The sequence below is a fragment of the Hyperolius riggenbachi genome, chromosome 4 (genome assembly GCF_040937935.1).
Source record: "Hyperolius riggenbachi isolate aHypRig1 chromosome 4, aHypRig1.pri, whole genome shotgun sequence".
Taxonomy (NCBI): Eukaryota; Metazoa; Chordata; class Amphibia; order Anura; family Hyperoliidae; genus Hyperolius; species Hyperolius riggenbachi.
Window position 1 is genome coordinate 474588710 of NC_090649.1, and position 21379 is coordinate 474610088.

Sequence of the window (21379 nt, forward strand, 5' to 3'; positions counted from 1 at the left end):
GGTGATGGTATTGTTTGGAAATAATAAGTGCTATTATCTTCAAAATGTAAGCAGCACAAATCTGATTTTACAGCACAAACGTAACACTAACCAAACATGATGGGATTTTTGTTTGTGTTGATTGTAGGTGGGCAGCTTCACAGGGCCTTGTGTCAGCTGGCCAATGGGAACAGCTTAGTGTGTTGTGACTTTAGTCCCGAGGGCCCTTCACAGTGCGCTTTTGCATTGCAGAATAATCCTGCTTGTCACCTCACTACCCATACAACTCTATGGGGCCACGCACATTGTAACTGATTGCGTTATTCTAACTCGCTGCATGCAGGCTTTGCATTAACATCTATGTCCAGTTTCCATTACAGTGCGTGCGTCATGCAGCGCGCACAGTGTGAATCCAGTCTTACACCATCAACAGACATCACTTTACTTTAAAAGCAAACATGAAGTAAAAAAACGAATGAGAAACTATTGTAACGCCAGCCTTAATCCTCACCCTTATTAGATCTTTCAAGGAATCTCATAGGCTAATATATTTTAAAGGACACCTGAACTGAAAGAGATACGGAGGCTGCCATATTTATCTCCTTTTAAACAATGCAGATCGCCTGGCTGTGCTGCTGATCTTGTGTCTGTTAGCAAAAGACCCAGAATAAGCATGAAGATCAGGTGCTCTGGCTGAAGTGTGACTGGATTAGCTGGATGTAGCCTCTCATTACGAGCTACCGTGGTGGTTACTTGTGATTCAAAGGAGTTGCCGCAGCTGAGCGGCTGTATGCTGCGGGATTAATTACCCATAAGGCCACCGTCCGGCTGCGTTTCAAAGAGCTTGCAAGTGACCGATTGGTCGCGTTGCAAGCCTCGCTATGGCGCACTTCATCCTTCAAGCCTCTGAAGAAGCAGTGAGAGGTGCGAAACGGCCAAACCCCATCACCCCTTCCTTGTAACCTGTACCTGCTGGATTAATTGCAACCAGTGCCCTACCTATTTTTCTTCTATGGTGGACGTTATCAAAGCTTCATGGTGGTGAGCATGTTGTAAATTCCAGAATCTGGCTGCAGTTCCAGCCTGAGCATCTGAGTACCTTCCTACACTATTTCTTCTATTACAATTGTTAGGCTTTATTCACCTTATCACCCAGCGCTGGGCAATTTTTTTTTTCTATTTTCAAAATCGCCTTTCCCTGCGCTTTCTAAGCGCTTACAAAGCATGGGGGGGGGGGGTTTAAAGTTTTACTGTTGAACCCGGAGATGGTTAAATACAGTGCATTTATTGATCAAAGTGCTTGGGAAATCGCTATACAAAGCCCTTTTTTTCAAGCGCTGTGAGATTTCCCTATACCTTCCATTACTGGCAAATTGCCCTGAAAATGGTACAGGCAGCGCTTTGTTGAGCGGATCGGAATCGAACCGCTCAGATGTGAACTCTCTCGTAGGGAATCACTGCATAAGAACTTTTGGGGCGATTTCTGAAATTGTCTGCGCTCAAAAAACACCTGCAAATACCCTTATTTTGAACAAGCCCTAAGAAATGTTTTTCTGTAATGGTTATTATGCTGTTGCTTATCTTTTACAGCGGAGAGGCAGTTCTGAGTTTGGGTTTGCTTTAAAGCACCACCTGGCTGCACACCCTTCTGTTAGGCTCCATTTACACTTAATCAGTTGGTACGCTTCACCATAGCAGTTCATTATGAAAAATCTTTGTTAAAACGCGTATAGTGTGAACTGAGCCATAGGAAAACATGGGCATTACTTTGAAAATCAGTTGTCCTTTCAGTTATAACTGAGAGCAACTGATTAAAGGGGCACTATGGTGAAAAATTTTAAAAATGTGCAAACATACAAATAAGAAGTACATTTTTTTTCCAGAGTAAAATGAGCCATAAATTACTTTTCTCCTATTTTGCTGTCACTTACAGTAGTAGTAGAAATGTGACATAAGCTACAGGTTTTGGACTAGTTCATCTCTTCATGGGGGATTCTCAGGGATTTAACTTTTTTCAAAAGCACTTAGTGAATGGCAGTTGCTCTGTCCAACTGCCAAAAAACTGTGTAGGGAGCAGGGAAGCTGGCCAGCATCATTGTTTAAATCCTTTTTAGGGAATATCTTTATAAAGGATAAAAGCCTTGCTGAGAATCCCCTATGAAGAGATGAACTAGTCCAAAACCTGTCACTTCTGTCAGATTTCTACTGCCTACTGTAAGTGACGGCAACATAGGAGAAAAGTAATTTATGGCTCATTTTACTCTGGAAAAAAAAAAGTACTTATTTGTATGTTTGCACATATTTTAAAATGTTTCACCATAGTGCCCCTTTGAGTGTAAATGGGGCCTTACACTGTGAGGGGCTGAATGGCTCTGCTATGGGGAGCTGTGCAGGGAGCCAAGAATAAAGCACACCATATAAAACTATTTATTTAACATAAGTTAGAAGCGAGCTGATAAAGTGCATGATCAGAACAGATAAAATAGACACAGGAATTATAAATAGGCAGTTCTATGCAATCAATTGAAAGGCTCCAGAGGCTTCCTGTTGGCTCTCCTACCTAATCCGTTCTCCACAGCCACCCCGTACAGGTGCTGCTCCTTCAGCAGGCTGAAATTCTTCATCAGGTTTTCTGCCCTGTGGGAGAGGAGAAGGATCAGTCAAACTTGAATATCCTCACGTCACAACAACTAACCAGGGAAAGATACATTATCCAGGCTCATAACCTCAAGTTAGGACATTTAAAGGACCTTTGTCGTGAAAGTCTTAAAAATTTAAAATACATGTAAACGTATACAAATAAGAAGTTCGCGTTAAAATGAGCCATAAATTACTTTTTTCCCATGTTGCTGTCACTTACAGTAAGTAGTAGACATCTGACATTCCCATCGTCTTATGGGGGGTTCTTGGGGTTTGCTTTATTTTTAAAAGCACTTAGTGAATAGCAGTTACTCCGTCCAGCTGCCAAAAAAAGTGTACAGTGAGCAGAGAGGCTGGCCAGCATCATTGTATAAATCTTTTTCAGGGAATGTCTTTATAAAGAATAAAGGCCATGCGGAGAATCCCCCATGAAGAGATTGGCTAAACCAAAACATGTTGGTAATGTCAGATTTCTACTACTTACTGTAAATGTCAGCAACATAGGAGAAAAGTAATTTATGGCTCATTTTACTCTGGAAGAAATGTACTTCATATTTGTGTGCGTTTTAAAATTTTAAGATTTTCGCGACAGTTCCTCTTTAAAAAGAGTCGGAAGCCTTCCAAAAATCCTCTTTTTATTTGACATATATGCAAAGCACTATGAGCATAACTAAAACGCCACATCCACGAGGCAGAATGATGTAATTAACCCCCTCCAAATCCCCGGGGCAAAATTCTGGGCTCCTTCCTGGTAGAGGCAGAGCTTTGTGCAGTAGCTCTGCCTCTATACTTGTGTCAATCTCTGCAGATCTGCGCCTCCTCCCGCCCTTTTCAGTCTTCTTTCACTGGGAGGGGTGGGGAGAGGCAGCAATCAGCAGAGATTGACGCTAATGGAGACAGAGCTACAGTGCAAAGCTGTCTCCATCGGGCAGCAAAATCCACGACATGGAAAGTCATGGAGTTTTGCCCGGTATTTGGAAGGGGGGGGGGGGTATAATTACATCGTTCTGCAGCAGGAATGCAGTGTTTTAGCTAGTGCTGAAAGAGAACCAGAGGTGGGTTTGAAGAATGCCATTAGGACACAGAGGCTGGTTCTGCATACTATCACCAGCCTCTGTGTCTGTACTGTGTCCCCCCAGGTCCACCCTGCGCTCTGCTGTCTCCCATACAAAAAAAATGCCATGCATGCGACATGCAGCTTGTCGCTAGCTGGCTGTTTATCTTTGTGCTGCCTGTCACAGCCACTCCCCCGCCTCCTCTATATCGCCGCTCCCCGTCCATAAGCTGATTGGAGGGAAGGGACGCAGGTGAGAGCGGCGCTATAGAGGCAGCGGAGCGGCGTTGACAGGCAGCACAAAGATAAACAGCCAGCTAGCGACAAGGTGTGGAACGGAGCGTGCAAGCAACGCGTTAGTGGTACAATGGTTGGGGAATCTTCCTGTGTGGCAATTGCTGTGTCTCATATCTATGACACCATCTAGTAGCATCTTGAGACATAGCTCTATCATCCTTGGTGCACATCTAGCTATGAGGTGGGGGGGGCGTCACCTTTTCCTGGTTACTGAGGGAAAAGTGGGTACCTCTGCTTATACGCGAGTATATATACACGGTACATGTTTATAGGTTTGTTCCTTTCATCATGCTGCATATCACTACATGTATACTTTGAGGCAGCAATCACTTTACACTTAAAGTAGAACTCAAACTACACACAATCTGTCAGGCTTCTAATGCCTTATGCTTAAAGCGGATCCGAGATGAAAAACTACAACAAGTAACTTGTCTATATAGCTTATCTAAAGTTTAGATAGTTTACACGGCAAATGTAGCTGCAAAAAGCTTCAAAAGTTTATGATTATTTATTCCTGTGATACAATGAGAGCAGCTATATTCTGTTTGTCACATGCTGAGGGATGGAGATGCTATCAGCTTGCCTGTGTGTAAATTCAGTCCCCTATCCTCCTCCCTTCTGCCTATGAAATCTCTGGCTAGTAACACCTTCCCCTTCCCCTCCTGCCCAGACTGAGCACCCATAAGCCCTTGCTATTGTCTGAAAATGCCAAAGCACTCTGAAAACCTGTGGGCGTGGCTTGTTTAGTTTATAGGAAATTAGAGTATTAAAACAAAAACAAAAAAGTATTTGGCTTGAGGAATGCCCTATAAACTATATGAAAGGAACACAATTATGCAATGAGTAAAAGTTTATCTTGGATCTACTTCAAAGGGGTTAAATAAACAAAAACCGACACTTACCTGGGGCTTCTATCGGCGCCCTGCAGCTGTCATGTCTCGCGCCATCCTACGATCCTCAGTTCCCCGCCACCAGTCCCAGTCTAATATTTGTATAACAAGATGAAGAATGCTCACTCCTGTGCGCGTCATCGAGAGATTATTGCACTGGCGCAGTACGAAGTTTTCTTGCACTGCGCAGTAAGCTCCAGATGACGCGTGCAGGAGTGAGCACGCGCGCAGCCGCAGTGTAATTAGATGCCTTATTAGACCGGGACCGGCGACAGGGGAACGGAGGATCGTAAGAGGACGGCGCGGGACATGACAGCTGCAGGGGGCCGATAGAAGCCCCAGGTAAGTGTCGTTTTTGTTTAACCCCTCCACAGAACCCCTTTAAAGAGATTTCTCCTTACATCTTGTGTTAGCAACACGCCAGGCTCTGTAATCAGAAGTTCCCTCTTCCCCAGTTCGAAGTTCAGTTTCTATTTTTTCCTCTGGAGAACCTACTGAGGGGCCCATTCACACTTGAATCATTAGCAGGAGATTCCTGCTAATCGCTCAAGCGCTATTTAACCCTATGGCAGTGTTCTCACTGCCGCAATTGGTGCCGATTGCGCCAATCGCAAAACGCGCTACGTGCAGCATTTTTGCCACGATCCTGGAGCGATCGTGGTACACTGCTTAATAAAGGCGCTGACCGTGATCGCTCTGAATCGCGGAAGTGTCCAGTGATTTTACTGCATGCAAAATGCTAGTGCTAGTGTTTTGCACTTTTAAATGTGCACAGGGCCTAAAGAGCTGCTGAGTTTCCTGCCCCGCTCTATCTTGCCATACTGATTTGCATAGTTTGTGCCTTGTAGGTGTAAATGTTAGCGCATCAGTTTACCTTGTGAGCTTATCATCCGCTAGCCTCTCCCGGACACACAGCTCCTTCTCCCGCTCTGTACAGACACAATATGGAGAGGGCACAGGTGAATGGAAATACAACTACAGCTTCTCTACCCTGTGTGGGTAAAAATGCTGAACGGATTACAAGTGGTTATACATTTTATCCCTTACTTTAAAATTACAACTAGCTTTCCATTTTATTTTCTGTAGATCGTCAGCTTCACATTTCTCTAATTCTGATGTGACAGGAATGATGCTGTCATACTTGCACAACTTCTCGTTGGCGTCCTGCGTGCATGAGGCAGGCCAACACTTCTCCCTGTGTGTGAGCTTTTGTGCGCCAAAACCAATCCTGCACTCCACTTTGGATCGGCACACAGTGCTGATCGTTCTGTCAGCTTGTGGTGATTGTTAGAGGAATTCCAGTGAAAATAGTGTAATAAAAAAAGTGCTTCATTTTTACAATTATGTATAAATGATTTAGTCAGTGTTTGCTCATTGTAAAATCTTTCCTTTCTCGGATTTGCTTTCTGACATTTATCACATGGTGACATTTTTACTGCTAACAGGTGATGTCAGTGGAAGGAGATGCTTGCTTTTTTTTGGCAGTTGGAAACAGCCGTTATTTCCCACAATGCAACAAGGCTCCCACAGTGTGATGTCAGAACCATGGTCCTGACATCACACGGGGGGTGGCGGTGGTGGGTTCACCACAATATCAGCCATACAGACCCCCCTGATTATCAGTTTGTGAAAAGGAATAGATTTCTCATGGGAAAAGGGGTATCAGCTACTGATTGGTATAAAGTGCAATCCTTTTTTTTTTTAACAGAGAATTTTTATTGAAATTTTCACAAGTTGTGTACAATAACAAACCCTATAAACCTCCACCCCCCACCCCATCACCCCAGAGAACCCCACCCAGGAAGGCCCTGCCCCTTTGGGCATAAATCAGTCCAGTGTCCATTATAGCAATCATATCATATAGTCCAAAAAAAAAAAAAAAAAAAAAGAAGAAATATTACATTAGTCATATTGATCATGTACAGCATATACCATAAGAGTTACCGTGTCAATCAGATTACATGTGTAGATCCTCAACACTAACAGAGATATCCAGATTGGGAATGACAGAGTTGCTGTTTTCCACCCAACAGCCCCATACTTTATCAAACTTAGTGGGGTGTCCCCTAGTCTGATATGTGAGGCAGTACAGAGGGAGACTCTGATTGATTACAGATTTGTAGTCGCTTACCGAAGGGGGAACCCTGGATTTCCACTTAAGAAGGAGGCACTTTCTGGCATAGAATAATGCCAGTTTGATAAATAGTTGCTTATGCTTACCACAAGTGACATTGTCAACAATTCCCAACATTGAGGCCTTAAATGAGAGATCCACAGGTTTTTGTAGGATTTGAGTTAGTAAAAGGGTTATTTGATACCAAAACCTCTGGACCGGCCCACACTCCCAAACACAATGGATGAATCCTGCACCAGGGCATCCGCACTTGTAGCACTCCGAGCCGGTACCCCGGCCCATTTTAGAAAGTTTGAGGGGGGTATAATAAATTTGGTGTAGCCACTTGATCTGAATTAGCTTATCGTTAGCGCTGATAACACTGGTCATGAAGGAGGTTTCTACATCTGCCCAGTCTGCTGGGGTGAGTTCGCACATTTCTGATTGCCATCTGGCCTTAGTGGTCTCAAATCTCTGAGAGCCCATCTTACACGATAGGGCTAAATAGAACCTAGAGATTTGTTTGGAAGTATCTTTATTCAGAATCAATATCTCTAGCTCGGAGGGCTCAATGCGGACCCCCGACGTTCCCATCTGGGATCTGATGGCATCTCTGAGCTGGAAGTAGCGGAAGAGGGAGCGCTTTGGGAGGCCAAACTCGGATCTGAATCTATTGAATGTTTTGAATTCTCCATTTACGAAGATATGATTGACATATTTAATCCCTAATTTAACCCAGAATTGGGAGTCCTCCATCTTGTATAGTTCTGTTAGATGGGGATTTGCCCACAGTGGAGTACTAGGGGAAATGGTGCCCTCTAGAGACGGAAACAGTTTGGAAATTGCCTTGTAATTTTTTAACGATGCAGTTAATAGTGAGGAGCCCTGTTTATTAGGGACTACGCCTCTAAATATTATGTTGGTTAGAGCTTCATATGATGTGGCGATATCTGCTTCTAGATTCATGGAGGCGTCTGATCTGTCCGCGCTCAGCCATTTTTGTATATAAGTTAGTTGTGCAGCAAAATAGTACAGGCGGAAGTTGGGGAGCGCCAAGCCACCACATGTAGTCGGGAGACGCAACGTGGATAATGCCAGGCGAGGATTGGAGCCACCCCGAGAAAACCCGTGACCATTGAGTCTATTTTTACAAAGAGGTGTTTAGGAATATATGTAGGAGAGGCCTGGAGAATATATAGGAGTTTGGGAGCACAGACCATTTTTATTATTGTGGCTTTGCCCACCAGGTTAAGTGGCAACTTGCCCCAGGTCTTGAATTTATCCCCCAGGGACCCAATTAAAGGCGCAAGATTGGATTGGACATAGTCCTCTATCCTTCTGGATATATTTATGCCTAAGTATTTAAAGGAGTCTGCAACCATCAATTGAGAGGAAGAGTCTATTACCCTCTCGGCCCCCGGGTCCAGAGGGAAAAGGACGGATTTAGTCCAGTTCACCCTCAACCCGGAAACCGATGGAAAAGAGTCGTAAATTTTGAATACCTCTACCAGCGACGGGCCTGGGTCCGCTAAATATAGGAGTACATCGTCCGCATACAGTGAGATGCGTTCCTCAATTTTCTGCACCCGAAGACCTCTAATCGTTTGGGAGGCTCTTATGTACTCTGCTAGGGGTTCCATTGCCATGGCGAACAGTAAAGGGGATAGGGGGCACCCCTGTCTAGTGCCCCTGTGTATCGTAAATGGTTTAGATATATATGAATTAACTCTCAGTCTGGCCCGGGGATGAGCATATAGAATGTCAAACCACCTCCTAAACGTCTCCCCAAAACCCAAAAAGTGCAATCCTTTGTTACAGTTTCTCTTTAAAGTTGCTTGCTACATTTATCCTGTTGCCGACCCGTCCTGTATACAGTTTATGGTCCTTGTCTGCTTGTCTTGATCCTTGGCTTACTTACCAATTCTGATTGTACTCTGCCTGGACCGACCATCTGCCTGATTAGCGTATTGAACCTGTGCTGCTTATCCCGACTCCGGCTTGTCTCTGGATTAGGATTTGTCTCATCCACCTACCACCGGCTGGACACTGTGGTGTCACTGGTTCTCTGACCTGTTACAGTGTTCCTGGGGCACAGCCTGGTGGGCACTTAGCGACCTGTGATCCCTTGCGGGGTGCTCTGAAGATTTGTGGTCACTTAGATTCTGTGCTCTGGGAAGCCCTTAACTCAGTAGGAAAGCAGAGTCTGTCACTAACAGATTATCTCCAGCACAAGCATTATGCCACCACCACCGGTATGTGAAATATAAATCCTCATGATCGTCAGTTTTCCATAAATGTACACAGAGTAGGGTGCTCAGGACTTCTTGTCATCAGTGTTCCTGACAGCCAGGCAAGCACTCCATAAATCCACTCAGTAATAACCTTACTTTAGCCCTTCACTCATTGGTCACATGTCACATGCTCTGCACACACTGATGACTACTAGCCTGGGATCAGATCAATTGGGTGCTGCGACCAGCAGGCAGGTTCAGCTTTGGTAATGGGTGCTCAGCCGGTCCTTTGGGGTCCGATGCTGCTAAAAGTTGACCGGCTACCACTATAAGTCGTGTGGGTGCCCAAATAAAGTTTGGGGTTAGGCACTTAGGTGGGTAGGGGGATGGTTATTTAAGGCTAGGCACTTACATGGGGGTTAGGCATAGGTGGTGGGTGCTCAGATCAGATGGTTAAAAGGACCACCATTGTGAAAATCGTAACAATTTAAACACATACAAATAAGAAGTAGGTTTCTCCCAGAGTAAAATGAACCATACATTACTTTGTTCCTATGTCGCTGTCACAGTGGGTAGGAGAAATCTGACATTACTGACAGGTTTTGGGCTAGTCCATCTCCCCATAGGGGATTCTCAGCACAGCCTTTATTCTTTACAAAGACACTCCCTGAAAAGGATTTATACAATGATGCTGGCCAGCCTCCCTGCACACATTTTTGACAGACAGAGCAACTGCCATTCACTAAGTGCCTTTGAAAATAAACAAATCCCTGAGAATCCCCCAGGAGGAGATGTGCTAGTCCAAAACCTGTCGGTTCTGTTAGATTTCTACTACCTACTGTAAGTGACAGCAACACAGGAGAAAAGTCCTTTATGGCTCATTTTACTCTGAAACATACTTCTTATTTGCATGTGTTTGCATGTATTTTACGATTTCCACGACAGAGGTCCTTTAAGGTTGGAATAAGTGCTGGGTATTGCATAGTAAAATAATTGGTAAATTACCAATATTTTCCTTTTAGTGGCAGCTCCAGCACCAAAATCTTTACTCCTCTTGAATACGCCTCACTCAAGCTACTGGAGGGCGCTGCATCCTTCACCAAAGGCTGCAACAGCCCACCACCAAAGGATAGGATGTAAAGCAGCAGTCGCCATGTCCCCACTGGGTGAAGAATGGAAATGAAGCATTTATCATAGACAATCTCCATATACTTACGCTCCAGTCGCTCCTCCCGCTCCTTTAATGCCTTCTCCCGTGACAATAACTGCTGCTCCTTCAGCTTGAGCTCAGACTGGGCTGGATCCACATTGTTCACCCTCTCCGGTTCTGCGGACCTCCTAGCCTTCTTCTCTGAGATCCGGTTCTGTTCCTCTGGTACCCAGTCAGCCAATAGCGAGTTCTGTAGAATATCTTCTATGGAAGGTCTCAGGTAGTCCTGGCAGCCCAGAAAAACACATATGACTTACAGAAAAATTAGGACCCATTTGCAGTGTTCTCTCCAGGCTCTTTTAGGCGGGTGCTCCACCCGGCTAGTTTTGGTGAGCACTCGGCTGTCATCGGCTCACCTACTCCTCTGTTGTAAGCAGAGTTGTGCAGAAAAGCACCAGCCTTCCATTCTCTCATCTCGCCGACCCCGGCTGTTTTTTTTTTATGCTACCCGGCTGGAAAAAAAATTCTGGGGAGAACACTGCATTTGGTGTAAGAGCACTAGTTTAAAGATATATTAGGTTAGAAATCAAGATTCCCCCCCTCCCGATTAGTATCAAGGTTTGATTGTAAGGTCTATGGGAATTTAATGGGGTCACAGTACATCAAAGAGAAAGTCACATGTCATTATTTAGTGCTGAATCTGTCTTTTTTTTTTTTTATAAATGTTAAATATAAACATTATTATGAGCATCTTAAAATGGCACCATAGATTTGGTTCCAAAAGTTACACACTGTGACAATAGTTAATGAATACATTGATAAACTGCCAGCCTATCTGGCTAGATACATCCAGGTACCTGAGCAATTGGTACAAGTGGGATTTCAAGGCCAAACACTGACCTCAGTGACCGGTTTTGAAATCCAACTTGTACCAATTACTCTGACGGTAGCTCTGTCCACTCCACTCCTAGCCTGCAAATTCCCTAGATATGGAACATGCACAGTTCTAGTATTCAGATGAGAGGGGGCTCAGCAGTTGTGCTCTCAGATACCAGGCACAGCAGTGCAGACTTGCTCCAGTGCGTATACCGCCTGCACCTAACACACGTGTGCCAGTCCTGTCAGCACAGAACTCACCTTCAGGTTCAGCATTTGTGTGATAACCTGGTTCAGCTCTTCGGAATAACGATATGGAATTCGACGGAACCTCCCTATTTTTATTTTTTCTGCCAATTCTTTCTGATTGTAAGCCGTAAACGGTGGCCTGGAAATGCAAGAGCACACTGGTCACAACACCACAAGAAAAATGATGTCCAACTTATAGAGATGACAAGGTATGCAATCTAGACCAGGAAGGAAATTTAAAAAGGGGGTTGTAACATCCCCAAAATAATACCCCCCCATCCCCCCCCAAAAAAATTGTAATCCCCATTTAAAATTGTGAAAGAAAAATGGCAGAAGTGTCACTTTTGGCATCACAGAGAAACAGTACAGATGGAAACCAGCAAAAAAAAAAAAATTTCTCACATCGCATTTCTCCTTAATGTGACAGTAAACACTAAAAAACAAAACAAAAACATAGCACAAATAAGCTAAATTAGTAATTTCTCATTGAATGATTTTTTATTTCCAGTTAAAGAGACTCTGAAGTTAAGAAAAACAGAAGGTTTTTACTTTAAAAACCTGTTTAACATAATTGCCCCACCTAAAACGCTGCATCCCCGCAGCTGAAAACTCCATAAATCACCCCAAACTCCTGGGGCAAAAATCCACAACTTTCCCGGTCGTGGATTTGGCTTCAGAGTCTGTTTAAAGGGAACCTTAAAGGGGCACTACGGCGAAAAATTTTAAAATATGTGCAAACAGACAAATAAGTCTACGTTTTTCCAGAGTAAAATGAGCCATAAATGACTTTTCTCCTATGTTGCTGTCACTTACAGTAGGTAGTAGAAATCTGACATAGGGGATTCTCAGCAAGGCTTTTATTCTTTATAAAGATATTCCCTAAAAAGGATGCTGGCCAGCTTCCCTACACAGTTTTTTGGCAGTTGGACAGTGTAACTGCCATTCTCTAAGTGTTTTTGAAAATAGATCCCTGAGAATCCCCTATAAAGAGATGGACTAGTCCAAAACCTGTCACTTCTGTCAGATTTCTACAACGTACTGTAAGTGACAGCAACCTAGTAGAAAAGGTTACCTTTTAAACAATACCAGTTGCCTGGCAGTCCTGCTGATCTCATTGGCTGCAGTAGTAGCTGAATCACACGCCTGAAACAAGCATACAGCTAATCCAGTCTGACTTCAGTCAGAGCACCTGATCTGCATGCTTGTTCAGAGGCTGTGGCTAAAAGTATTAGAGACACAGGATCAGCAGGACTGCCAGGCAACTGGTATTATTTTAAAAGCAAAAATCCATATCCTCAGTTTAGATTCCCTTTAATAGGGAGTTTTATCCCACTTAGGCCTGGTGCACACCAAGAGTGCATTTCAAAACGCCAGCACTTTGAAAAGCGCTTGGCTAACGTTACCCTATGAGAGTGTTCCCACAGCAGCGTTGTGATTTTTTCATAATTGCAAATGCGCTGCTTGCAGTGTTGCCAACTCATTCCTTTAATTACTGACACATGAATTATACAGGTTTCGTGGCTAGGCAGATGCAGGTAAGGCACTGATTATGTTAGTAGCCCCAGAACCTGTATAACTTAGATGTGTCAGTAATTAAAGGGATGAGTTGGCAACACTGGCTGCATGTAGCATTTTTTGGCGCAATTCAGCTTGAATGAATGAGCAAAAATACTCAATCATTCAAAAAAAAAAAAAAAAAAAAAAATACTCTGCACTCTGAAAATCACTTCTCACAAATCGCTAGCAATTTTGGTGTGCACTAGCCCTCAGTTATTCAAAAGAGGCCACCTGGTTTCTGGGTGTTGTTCTGGCCATCAGAAGCCAAGGCACAGCGGGTGTGTACTGACAGAGGGGTCGTGACTATCTGAGTATATGAAGAGAAGCAGGAGGTTACTCAGCAGGTGTGTACTGACAGAGGAATGGCGACTATCTGAATATATGAAGTGAAGCAGAAGGTTGCTCAGTGGAAGTGTACTGATAGAGGGGTGGGTACTATCTGAGTATATGAAGAGAAGCAGGTTACTCAGCGGATGTGTACTAACAGAGGGGTGGCGGCTATCTGAGTATATGAAGAGAGGCAGGAAGTTACCCAGCGGATGTGTACTGACAGAGGGTTGGTGACCATTTGAGTATATGAAGAGAAGCAGGTTACTCACGAGAGCGCACACAATTCATATAGAAGACATCCCAGCGACCAGATATCAGACTTCTCATTGTAGGACATTCTGTTCATCTGTTCCTGGAACACAAAACACACACTTCAAAGTCCAACTAAACGCAGATACACCCATATACGCAGAGCGCTTTTATAAAACTTAAAATTGAAAAACATTTTATAAAAACACACTCCCATGTGTGACTTGCATTTTCTGAAAAAAACTCGATTGAAGCAATTTTGCCCCAATTTTAAATGCCAGTCAATAGCAGTACGTTTTCAAAAATGAAACCGATTGAAAGGCGCTCTGCGGTTCTTCTCTGCCCTAACACTTAGAAACTGCAGACAGGACTACAGTTATAATCTATAAACATCCCTGCACAACTGATAGACCGAAGTCTCTTAAACACACACACACACACACACACACACACACACACACGCTGATGGAAGCTTTGGTGGTCACATGCCACCCTTTGACCAGACACCCCTTGTAACCTAGCTGTCTGGTCACAACACCCACCCTCTCCATAGAACAATGCTGTAATATGAGGGTATAAGGGTGCTCCATACAGTACTTTTTCAGCATTTTTTTTCCCCAGCATCGCCTTTTGGCTGATTCGATCATGATGATTAAATCTGGCAGATACTGATGCTGCTAGATTGCCACCTGATCATTTACTAGCTGCATCAAAACAATGGATGCTGGAAAAATGTTAATGAAAAGAGCTTGATTAGGTACACAGCAGTAATGGCATTCCCACCCCCCAAGCCCATGGTGAGTGTCGCAGGATCACCAGTCATGCCAATGCGACTCCTCGCCTCTTCCTGTGGCCGGCGTCTTCTTGAATTGCAACGGTGAACGCCAGTATCGAGTGACATCACCACATTGAGTAACGCCATGGGGGGGGGGGGGGGGGAAAGCAGGTGCTAGGACAATCCCGCTCTGATCAGAGAGGGATCTATCTGATGGTCAATGTCTAATGTATGGCCACCTTTAGAGGGGGTTGATATATGAAAGATGTAAGAGTGCCGGGGCTGAGACTCCATACAGGGGCACTGAGACTTGCTTTGAAGTTCGTTACAAAACTGTAGCAAAGTATGAGGTGCGCTGGAAAGTTTCACCATACAGGCGGGGACTTTGGGGCATGAATATGTTGCATGCGGAGCTGCACCTGATTTTTGAACAAGCAAATATGGCTCCGCCCCACCTGGGTAAAAATCAGTTTCTAGGGAGAACACCGCACTCCTTTTTTCCTGGCTGCTTTGCGGCTCCTTTGCACTTTGAATCACTGACTCATAATGAGTAGTTTCGGTCCGTGGGACTTTCACTGGCTCTGCTTGTTTCATTACCGAAAAAGCAAAAAGTAATCACCGTTTTTCTCTTTTTTGTTCAACAGTTATACAAGGCTGGCCATACGCTGGCTGATGTGTTCAACAGATAGATTGCTCTCAGATTATTAACTGATCTAATCCCTCCACACAGATTTCAGCATGAAACCACCAATGTGCACTGCCTGCCAGGATCCCAGGTCTCCCCATCCCCATACAGAGTGTCAGAGCAGCAGAGCTACCCTCACTGCTGGCACTTCCTCCCGGGTCTTCTCTTCGGGGAGCCGCGTGTCCGTCGGTAGAGCAGTGCTTCTCAATCTCTTCCGGGTCAAGGCCCCCTTGATGACTAGGAAATGTTTTCAAACCAACCCTTTATAAAAACAATTACCAAAGTGCACGCTCACCAATTTACGCATTGTATTGTGTCCTTCTGTGTCCCCCATTGGATCCCAGTGTCCTCCTTTGTATCTTCGGTTGTACCGTGTCCATCCCCCCCACCTTTGTATCCCCGTGTCTTAGTTTGTTCTGTGTCCTCCTCCTTTGTGTCCCTATGTCCTCATTTGTCCCATGTCCTCCATCCCCCTTCGTCTTCCTGTTTGTTTTGTGTCCCCCTTTCTGTCCTCCTTCACCCCCTGTTGTCCTCCGCTCCTCCCTGTGAGGTTAAAAGCAGCGGAAGCTGATTGTGTGGCTCACCTGATTCTTAGAGCCGGCGGTTATCAGAGACCTTTTCTCTCCCGCACTATCCCCTAGTGCCAGGCACGTGTAATGACATGATCAGGAAAAGACGGCACTAGAGGAAGAGTGAGGGAGAGGAGAAGCCGCTGATTGCCATGGGCGCCCTCGGATCAGGCAAGCGGCAGGAGAAATTGAATAGGGACACATGACTATGAGGGCAGCCGTAGCACCCAGTTTGAGAACCTCTGCGCCAAATGCTACGGCCAACGTGGTGCATACCATACATGATTACTAGTATTTGCCCTCTAGTGTTTTTCAAGTGACACACAGGAAGTGAAACGGAAAAGCCCCGGCAGTGGAGAGAAAACAGGTGGAAGCACGGGACAGATGAGGGTAGCTCTGGTGCAGAGTCAGGCGGCCGCAAATCAAACGCCACTAATGACCTGCTCCTGAGCCACGCCACTAGTGACCTGCTCCTGAGCCACGCCACTAGTGACCTGCTCCTGTGCCACGCCACTAGTGACCTGCTCCTGTGCCACGCCACTAGTGACCTGCTCCTGTGCCACGCCGCTAGTGACCTGCTCCTGAGCCACGCCGCTAGTGACCTGCTCCTGAGCCACGGATCAAAATCTTTCAACTGCCGAGTCTGACCAAATCAATTCAGTTCAAAAATCGATCTGGAATAGTTATCGATAAAATAAAATATCATCCAGTGTATGGCCACCTTAACAGGACATTCTTCATAATATTGTTCTTTCATTTAAAACAAGAGTCACCCAATGCGGGATACCTACGGGCGACATGTAGTAGGGCGTGCCAACAAACGTCTTAGCAAAGCTGGTATCATGGTGTAATATTCGCGCCAAGCCAAAGTCTCCGAGCTTCACATTCCTCTTGGCATCCAGGAATATATTGGCGGGCTTCAGGTCTCGGTGGAGGACAGTGTGGCCTCCATCACTCCTTTTGTGGCAGTCTTTAAGGGCTAAGGCAAGCTGGGCAAACATCCGCAGGATGAAGTCTTCTTCTAGATACTGCCTGCAAGAGACAGCAGCAGTCGGGGTTATCAATTCAGATTAAAGAGGCCCTGTAGTGGCATATAGTAGAATGCATTAAATTATTTAGGATACCCACTTTTATGGTAATTATCCTGGTTTCAGCATCAGAAAAACTACTTATACTGTATCTATATATTGTATGTAGCCCCGCCCTTCCAGTGATGTCAGCCTAGGTTGTTTAGATATGCAGAATTCTCCCAGAGCATTCTGGGAAACCAGGTATATTTTCTACTGGCTTCAGAATACTCAGTAAACAAACACGGCGCAGTGCTTTTCGGCGCTGCTAGATTTGGGAGCAGCCGGCGCCACCATAGACTATAAAGGGAATCACAACTGAGCAGCGCTCAGTGAGTAACGTCGGCGCCGTCAGAAGACGGAGCTGAGGTTGCTTAAAAAAAAACAAACAAAAAACCACAATAATTCGGCCTCCAGCAATCGCAGGAAGCCAAATTATATCATTCCCCCACTATCCATGGCGGCCTGTAGGGGGAATAGTAATTAATACGGCTGGGAACTTGTGCAGAAGCAGGATCAGCCACATACCGGCTGTATCCTGCACCCAAGTCTACCGGCGCTGATTTCAAATGTATGCAACAAACATGCAGCAGAGATCACCTGACTGGACTAAAGGGGTCCCCACAGGTGATACATTTCAGAATGTAAGTCAGGGAGAGGAAATATTTTACGATGGGAAAACTGACCAAATTATCCAAAACACAAAGAAAAAGAAAGCGAGTGCACACCTAATAATGCTGCCTGTACTCCTACATCATAGTGGTGCAACATCCGGATGAGACAATAGTCATCGAAGCATTCAAAAAAAGAAAAAGAATCCAGGAGGAACCCACTAAGTTAGAGCATAAGTACATTAACCTTTAATCCAGTCTTCAGTAAAATTGCTCAGCAGCAGAAAAACATGCAACAAAGATATGTATAATTATCGACACAGCAGAGTCAGAAGAGGTGCAGAGGAGGGCTGACGATCGTTTCGCCCTACAACGTGGGCTTTATCAAGACCATCTCAGTCTTGATAAAGCCCACATCCTAGGGCGAAACAATCGTCGACTTAGTGAGTAGCTCCAGGATTCTTTTCCTTTTTTGATTGCAAACTGACTGAGACTAAATTACTTAGAAACGAATGTTGAATTTTTTTTTTTTTTAATTGTATTTATTATGTTATTTTCACTACAGTTCCTCAGAAAACATGAGTACAGTAATATTTAAGGAGGAACTGTACAGTAGTAAAACAATCAAATTTAACGTGTTTGAATGAAATGTAAGCTTCTATACAAAGAAGCTGGCTGGCATTACTAGTCGCTTGCACACTATTTAGGTAGTTGGATTGAGCAACTGCCATTCAGGAAGCCAGGGGCAGTAGATCACCCGCCGGCATGTAAATCAGTACTCTTGAAACTCCACTCCCCCATCAGAAAAATCACTGTGGCAGTTTTCTGAGGGGCCGTTCACACCTGAGCAGGAATCAGGCGATTCCCGCTCACAGCAAACCGCTAGCGGTTCTGCAAGAACCGCTACACAATGTAGCGAGTGGCAGTGTTTTCTTACTGCCGCGGTTGCGGTTAGCGATAACCGCAACCGCGCTGCATGTAGCAGTTTGCCGGCGACAAGCGTTCCGCGATTAGCGTGCACAGCACGCTAATCGCGATCGCTTCAAAACCGCCACAGTGTCCAGTGATTTTTCCGTGCTAGTCGCGGGAAAATCACTCCCGCAAAACGCCGGCGGTAATCGCTAGCGTTCTGCGATTTGAAGTGTGAATGGGCCCTGAGTGTTTCCGAAGCTGTAGCCACCCCCACCTGTGGTGACTCTGCCCGCCCCCCAGCAAAGAAGAAGGGAGTGGCCACTTCAGAAACACTGAACTAAAATGGCTATAGCGATCATGCTGATTGGGGGAGGCATACTTTCTAAAGAGTAGTGATTTAGCTTGAGCTATTGCCCCTGGCACCCGCCAACTAATAAACCTGTCCAAGAGGTTTACATTATAGTCATTACATTTACAGTATAATCATTACAACCTTAGTAGTCTAACCTCCCTGGCAGCATGATTCCTTCCCGATTTTAGGGTCTAAAAGCAGTACAAATTTTTCATGTGCTTTTAGACCTTAAAAGCAAGGGAAAAAAAAATAAAAAAATAAATCATACCACGAGAGCCTGGAGCAGCCCCAGCACTTACTCACCTCCCTGGGATCCAGCCCTGCAGTTCATCCTCCGTCCTCCGGGTGGCGCTGTAACCCTATAGTGAGATTGCCGGCTATAGTCATGATAACAGTCTGTGATCTCACCAGGGAGATGCAGAGCCTCTGTGGACAGGAAGAGGAATGACCGTCATGAGGTGAGTAAGAACGCCTGCCGCACGCATTGCTCTGCACAGACCTCCCAGCGGCTACCACTAGTGTAGCTTGGAGTTACCGCTCGGAACTGCGGTTTTCCACCCCAAGTATAGCTGGTGGTTACCGCTAGGAGAAATATACATGCAAGTATGTATGCATACACATGTATTTTAAAATACCATTTTTCACAATACTGGTCTTTTAAAAAAGTATTCCTGACCTGAGGCAAAGCTTTGTAAGGCAAGCACAGCAGTATGCTCATGCTGGCTCCAGACACCTCTGTGCATCGTCTGTTCCTCTCCTCACTAATTTAAGAAAGTCAGATTTTACGACAGGCAAAAAGCAGGCTTACCAAAACGTTCACTCCCATCACCGCCTCGTCCCCGCCACATTCACTCAGGAAGGAACATCGCCACATGCCAGCCTCTTCCTGTCTGGAAACGCAACTTTAGCCAAAAGTCACATTTCGCAAGGAATGATTATAGTGACCAGGGGAAGGAGGAGAGGAACGGAAAACGCACAGAGGTATGTAGATCGAAAATGAACATACCTCTGTGCTTAGCTAGCTTTGCCTCAGATCGAGTGTCCTTTAAATAGGCAGCACATAAAAAGTGGCAGGAAAATTGGACAGCAACTGAAATGCTCACAATACCAGCTCTGTGGCAACAGGTATACGAGATAAGTAGCCAGCTTGTCAGGTAAACACGGGGGGGGGGGGGAGCAGACTACCCCTTTTAAGGTGGCCATACATTGGTCGATATGCCATCAGATCGACCAACAGATAGAGCCCTCTCTGATCGAATCTGATCAAAGAAGGATCGTATGGCTGCCTTTACTGCAAACAGATTGTGAATCGATTTCAGCATGAAACCTCCCCGCCAGCTATACATTACCTGATCCGGCCGGCGAGAGTCCCCGCTCTCACTGCTGTCTCTTCTCCGCTGGGTTCCGGGTTTTGGACCGGCTGGCTACTTCCTGCCCAGGGAAGTTTAAATAGTAGAGGGCGCTCTACTGTTTAAACTTCCTGCCGGGACAGGAAGCAGCCAGCCGGAACCCAGCGGAGAGAGCGGGGACTCACGCCGGCCAGATCAGGTAATGTATTGCCGCTAGCGTCGGGCATCCGAACGCCGCTATCAAAGCACTCCCGACCTGCCGGCGATCGAGGGAAATCTTCCGCAGCGACGGGAATCGTCGGGAACGATCGATTTCGGACGGAAACCGACTGTTCGGTCAGCGTGTGCACGACGATTTCACAGCCGATTCGATCAGTGATCGAATCGGTTCTATATCGGCGGGAAAATCGGTAAGTGTATGGGCCCCTTTATCTACTGAGAAGAACAATGCAAACATACAGCACAAAAGACCCGTCTGAGATACCCATTTCAAAGCACAAAGTACACACGTCAAAGCCCGAAGCGCACGCTCGCACTTTTTTTTTCTAAAAGATTTCATTCAGCTATCCAAGTAACCAATCACATGGCAGTGGTGCAATTAATAAAGTCATTCAGATACAGGGTGGGAACTTCAGTTAATATTCACACCAAAAAATGAAGGGGGGTAGAGAGAATGCCGCGGCCTCTGGCCCTCCATTACTCCAATACTTCCTCTTTCAACGCCGGAAGGAGTGGAATGCAATGGCCAGAGGCGACAAGGGTGAGTATTATTTAAAAAAAAAAAAATAAGATAAACAAATATATGTCATCCACATCCATCTAACTTTAGGTGTTCTTTAATGAAGTTTCCAATTATGGTGTTTAAAGAGAAACTCCAACCTAGAATTGAACTTTACCCCAATCAGTAGCTGATACCCCCTTTTACATGAGAAATATAATGATTTTCACAAACAGACCATCAGGGGGCGCTGTATGACTGATTGTGCTGAAACCCCTCCCACAAGAAGCTCTGAGTACCGCAGTACTTTGGGCAAACTGCCACAATGTAACAATGTTCACAGGCAGGAATTAGCTGTTTACAGCTGTCTCTAACAGCCAAAACAGCTAGGAGCAGCTACATAACCTGCCCACAGTAAAAATGTCACCATGTAACAAATGTCAGAATGTGAATCTGGGAGAGGAAAGATTTTACAATGAGCAAACACTGACTAAATCATTTATACATAATTATGGTAAAAAAGGAAGCACTTTTTTTACTACATTATTTTCACTGGAGTTCCTCTTTAAGATATCAATGAACAAACCACAAGAAAAAAATAATCATCGCACGTCATCACATTCTGAACAGCAGACTATAATTGTGGACTTCCAAAAATCTTATTGATAGAACACAACCAGCTACACAATGCATTCTCCAGGGGATATTCCAGCTGTGATATGAACA

The 21379-nt window shown here is 45.0% G+C and overlaps 1 protein-coding gene across 1 annotated transcript in view; it reads right to left on the reverse strand.

Moving 5' to 3' along the window:
* Nucleotides 1-21379, reverse strand: part of NEK2 (NIMA related kinase 2) — a 38894-nt gene that overhangs the window by 12269 nt on the left and 5246 nt on the right. The window contains exons 3-8 of the mRNA XM_068279694.1: nucleotides 16436-16676; nucleotides 13636-13718; nucleotides 11492-11618; nucleotides 10421-10640; nucleotides 5735-5789; nucleotides 2540-2616 (exon numbers count right to left, since the gene is read on the reverse strand). Of these exons, the coding sequence (XP_068135795.1) occupies nucleotides 2540-2616; nucleotides 5735-5789; nucleotides 10421-10640; nucleotides 11492-11618; nucleotides 13636-13718; nucleotides 16436-16676 (803 nt within the window). The remainder of the gene's footprint in view (nucleotides 1-2539; nucleotides 2617-5734; nucleotides 5790-10420; nucleotides 10641-11491; nucleotides 11619-13635; nucleotides 13719-16435; nucleotides 16677-21379) is intronic.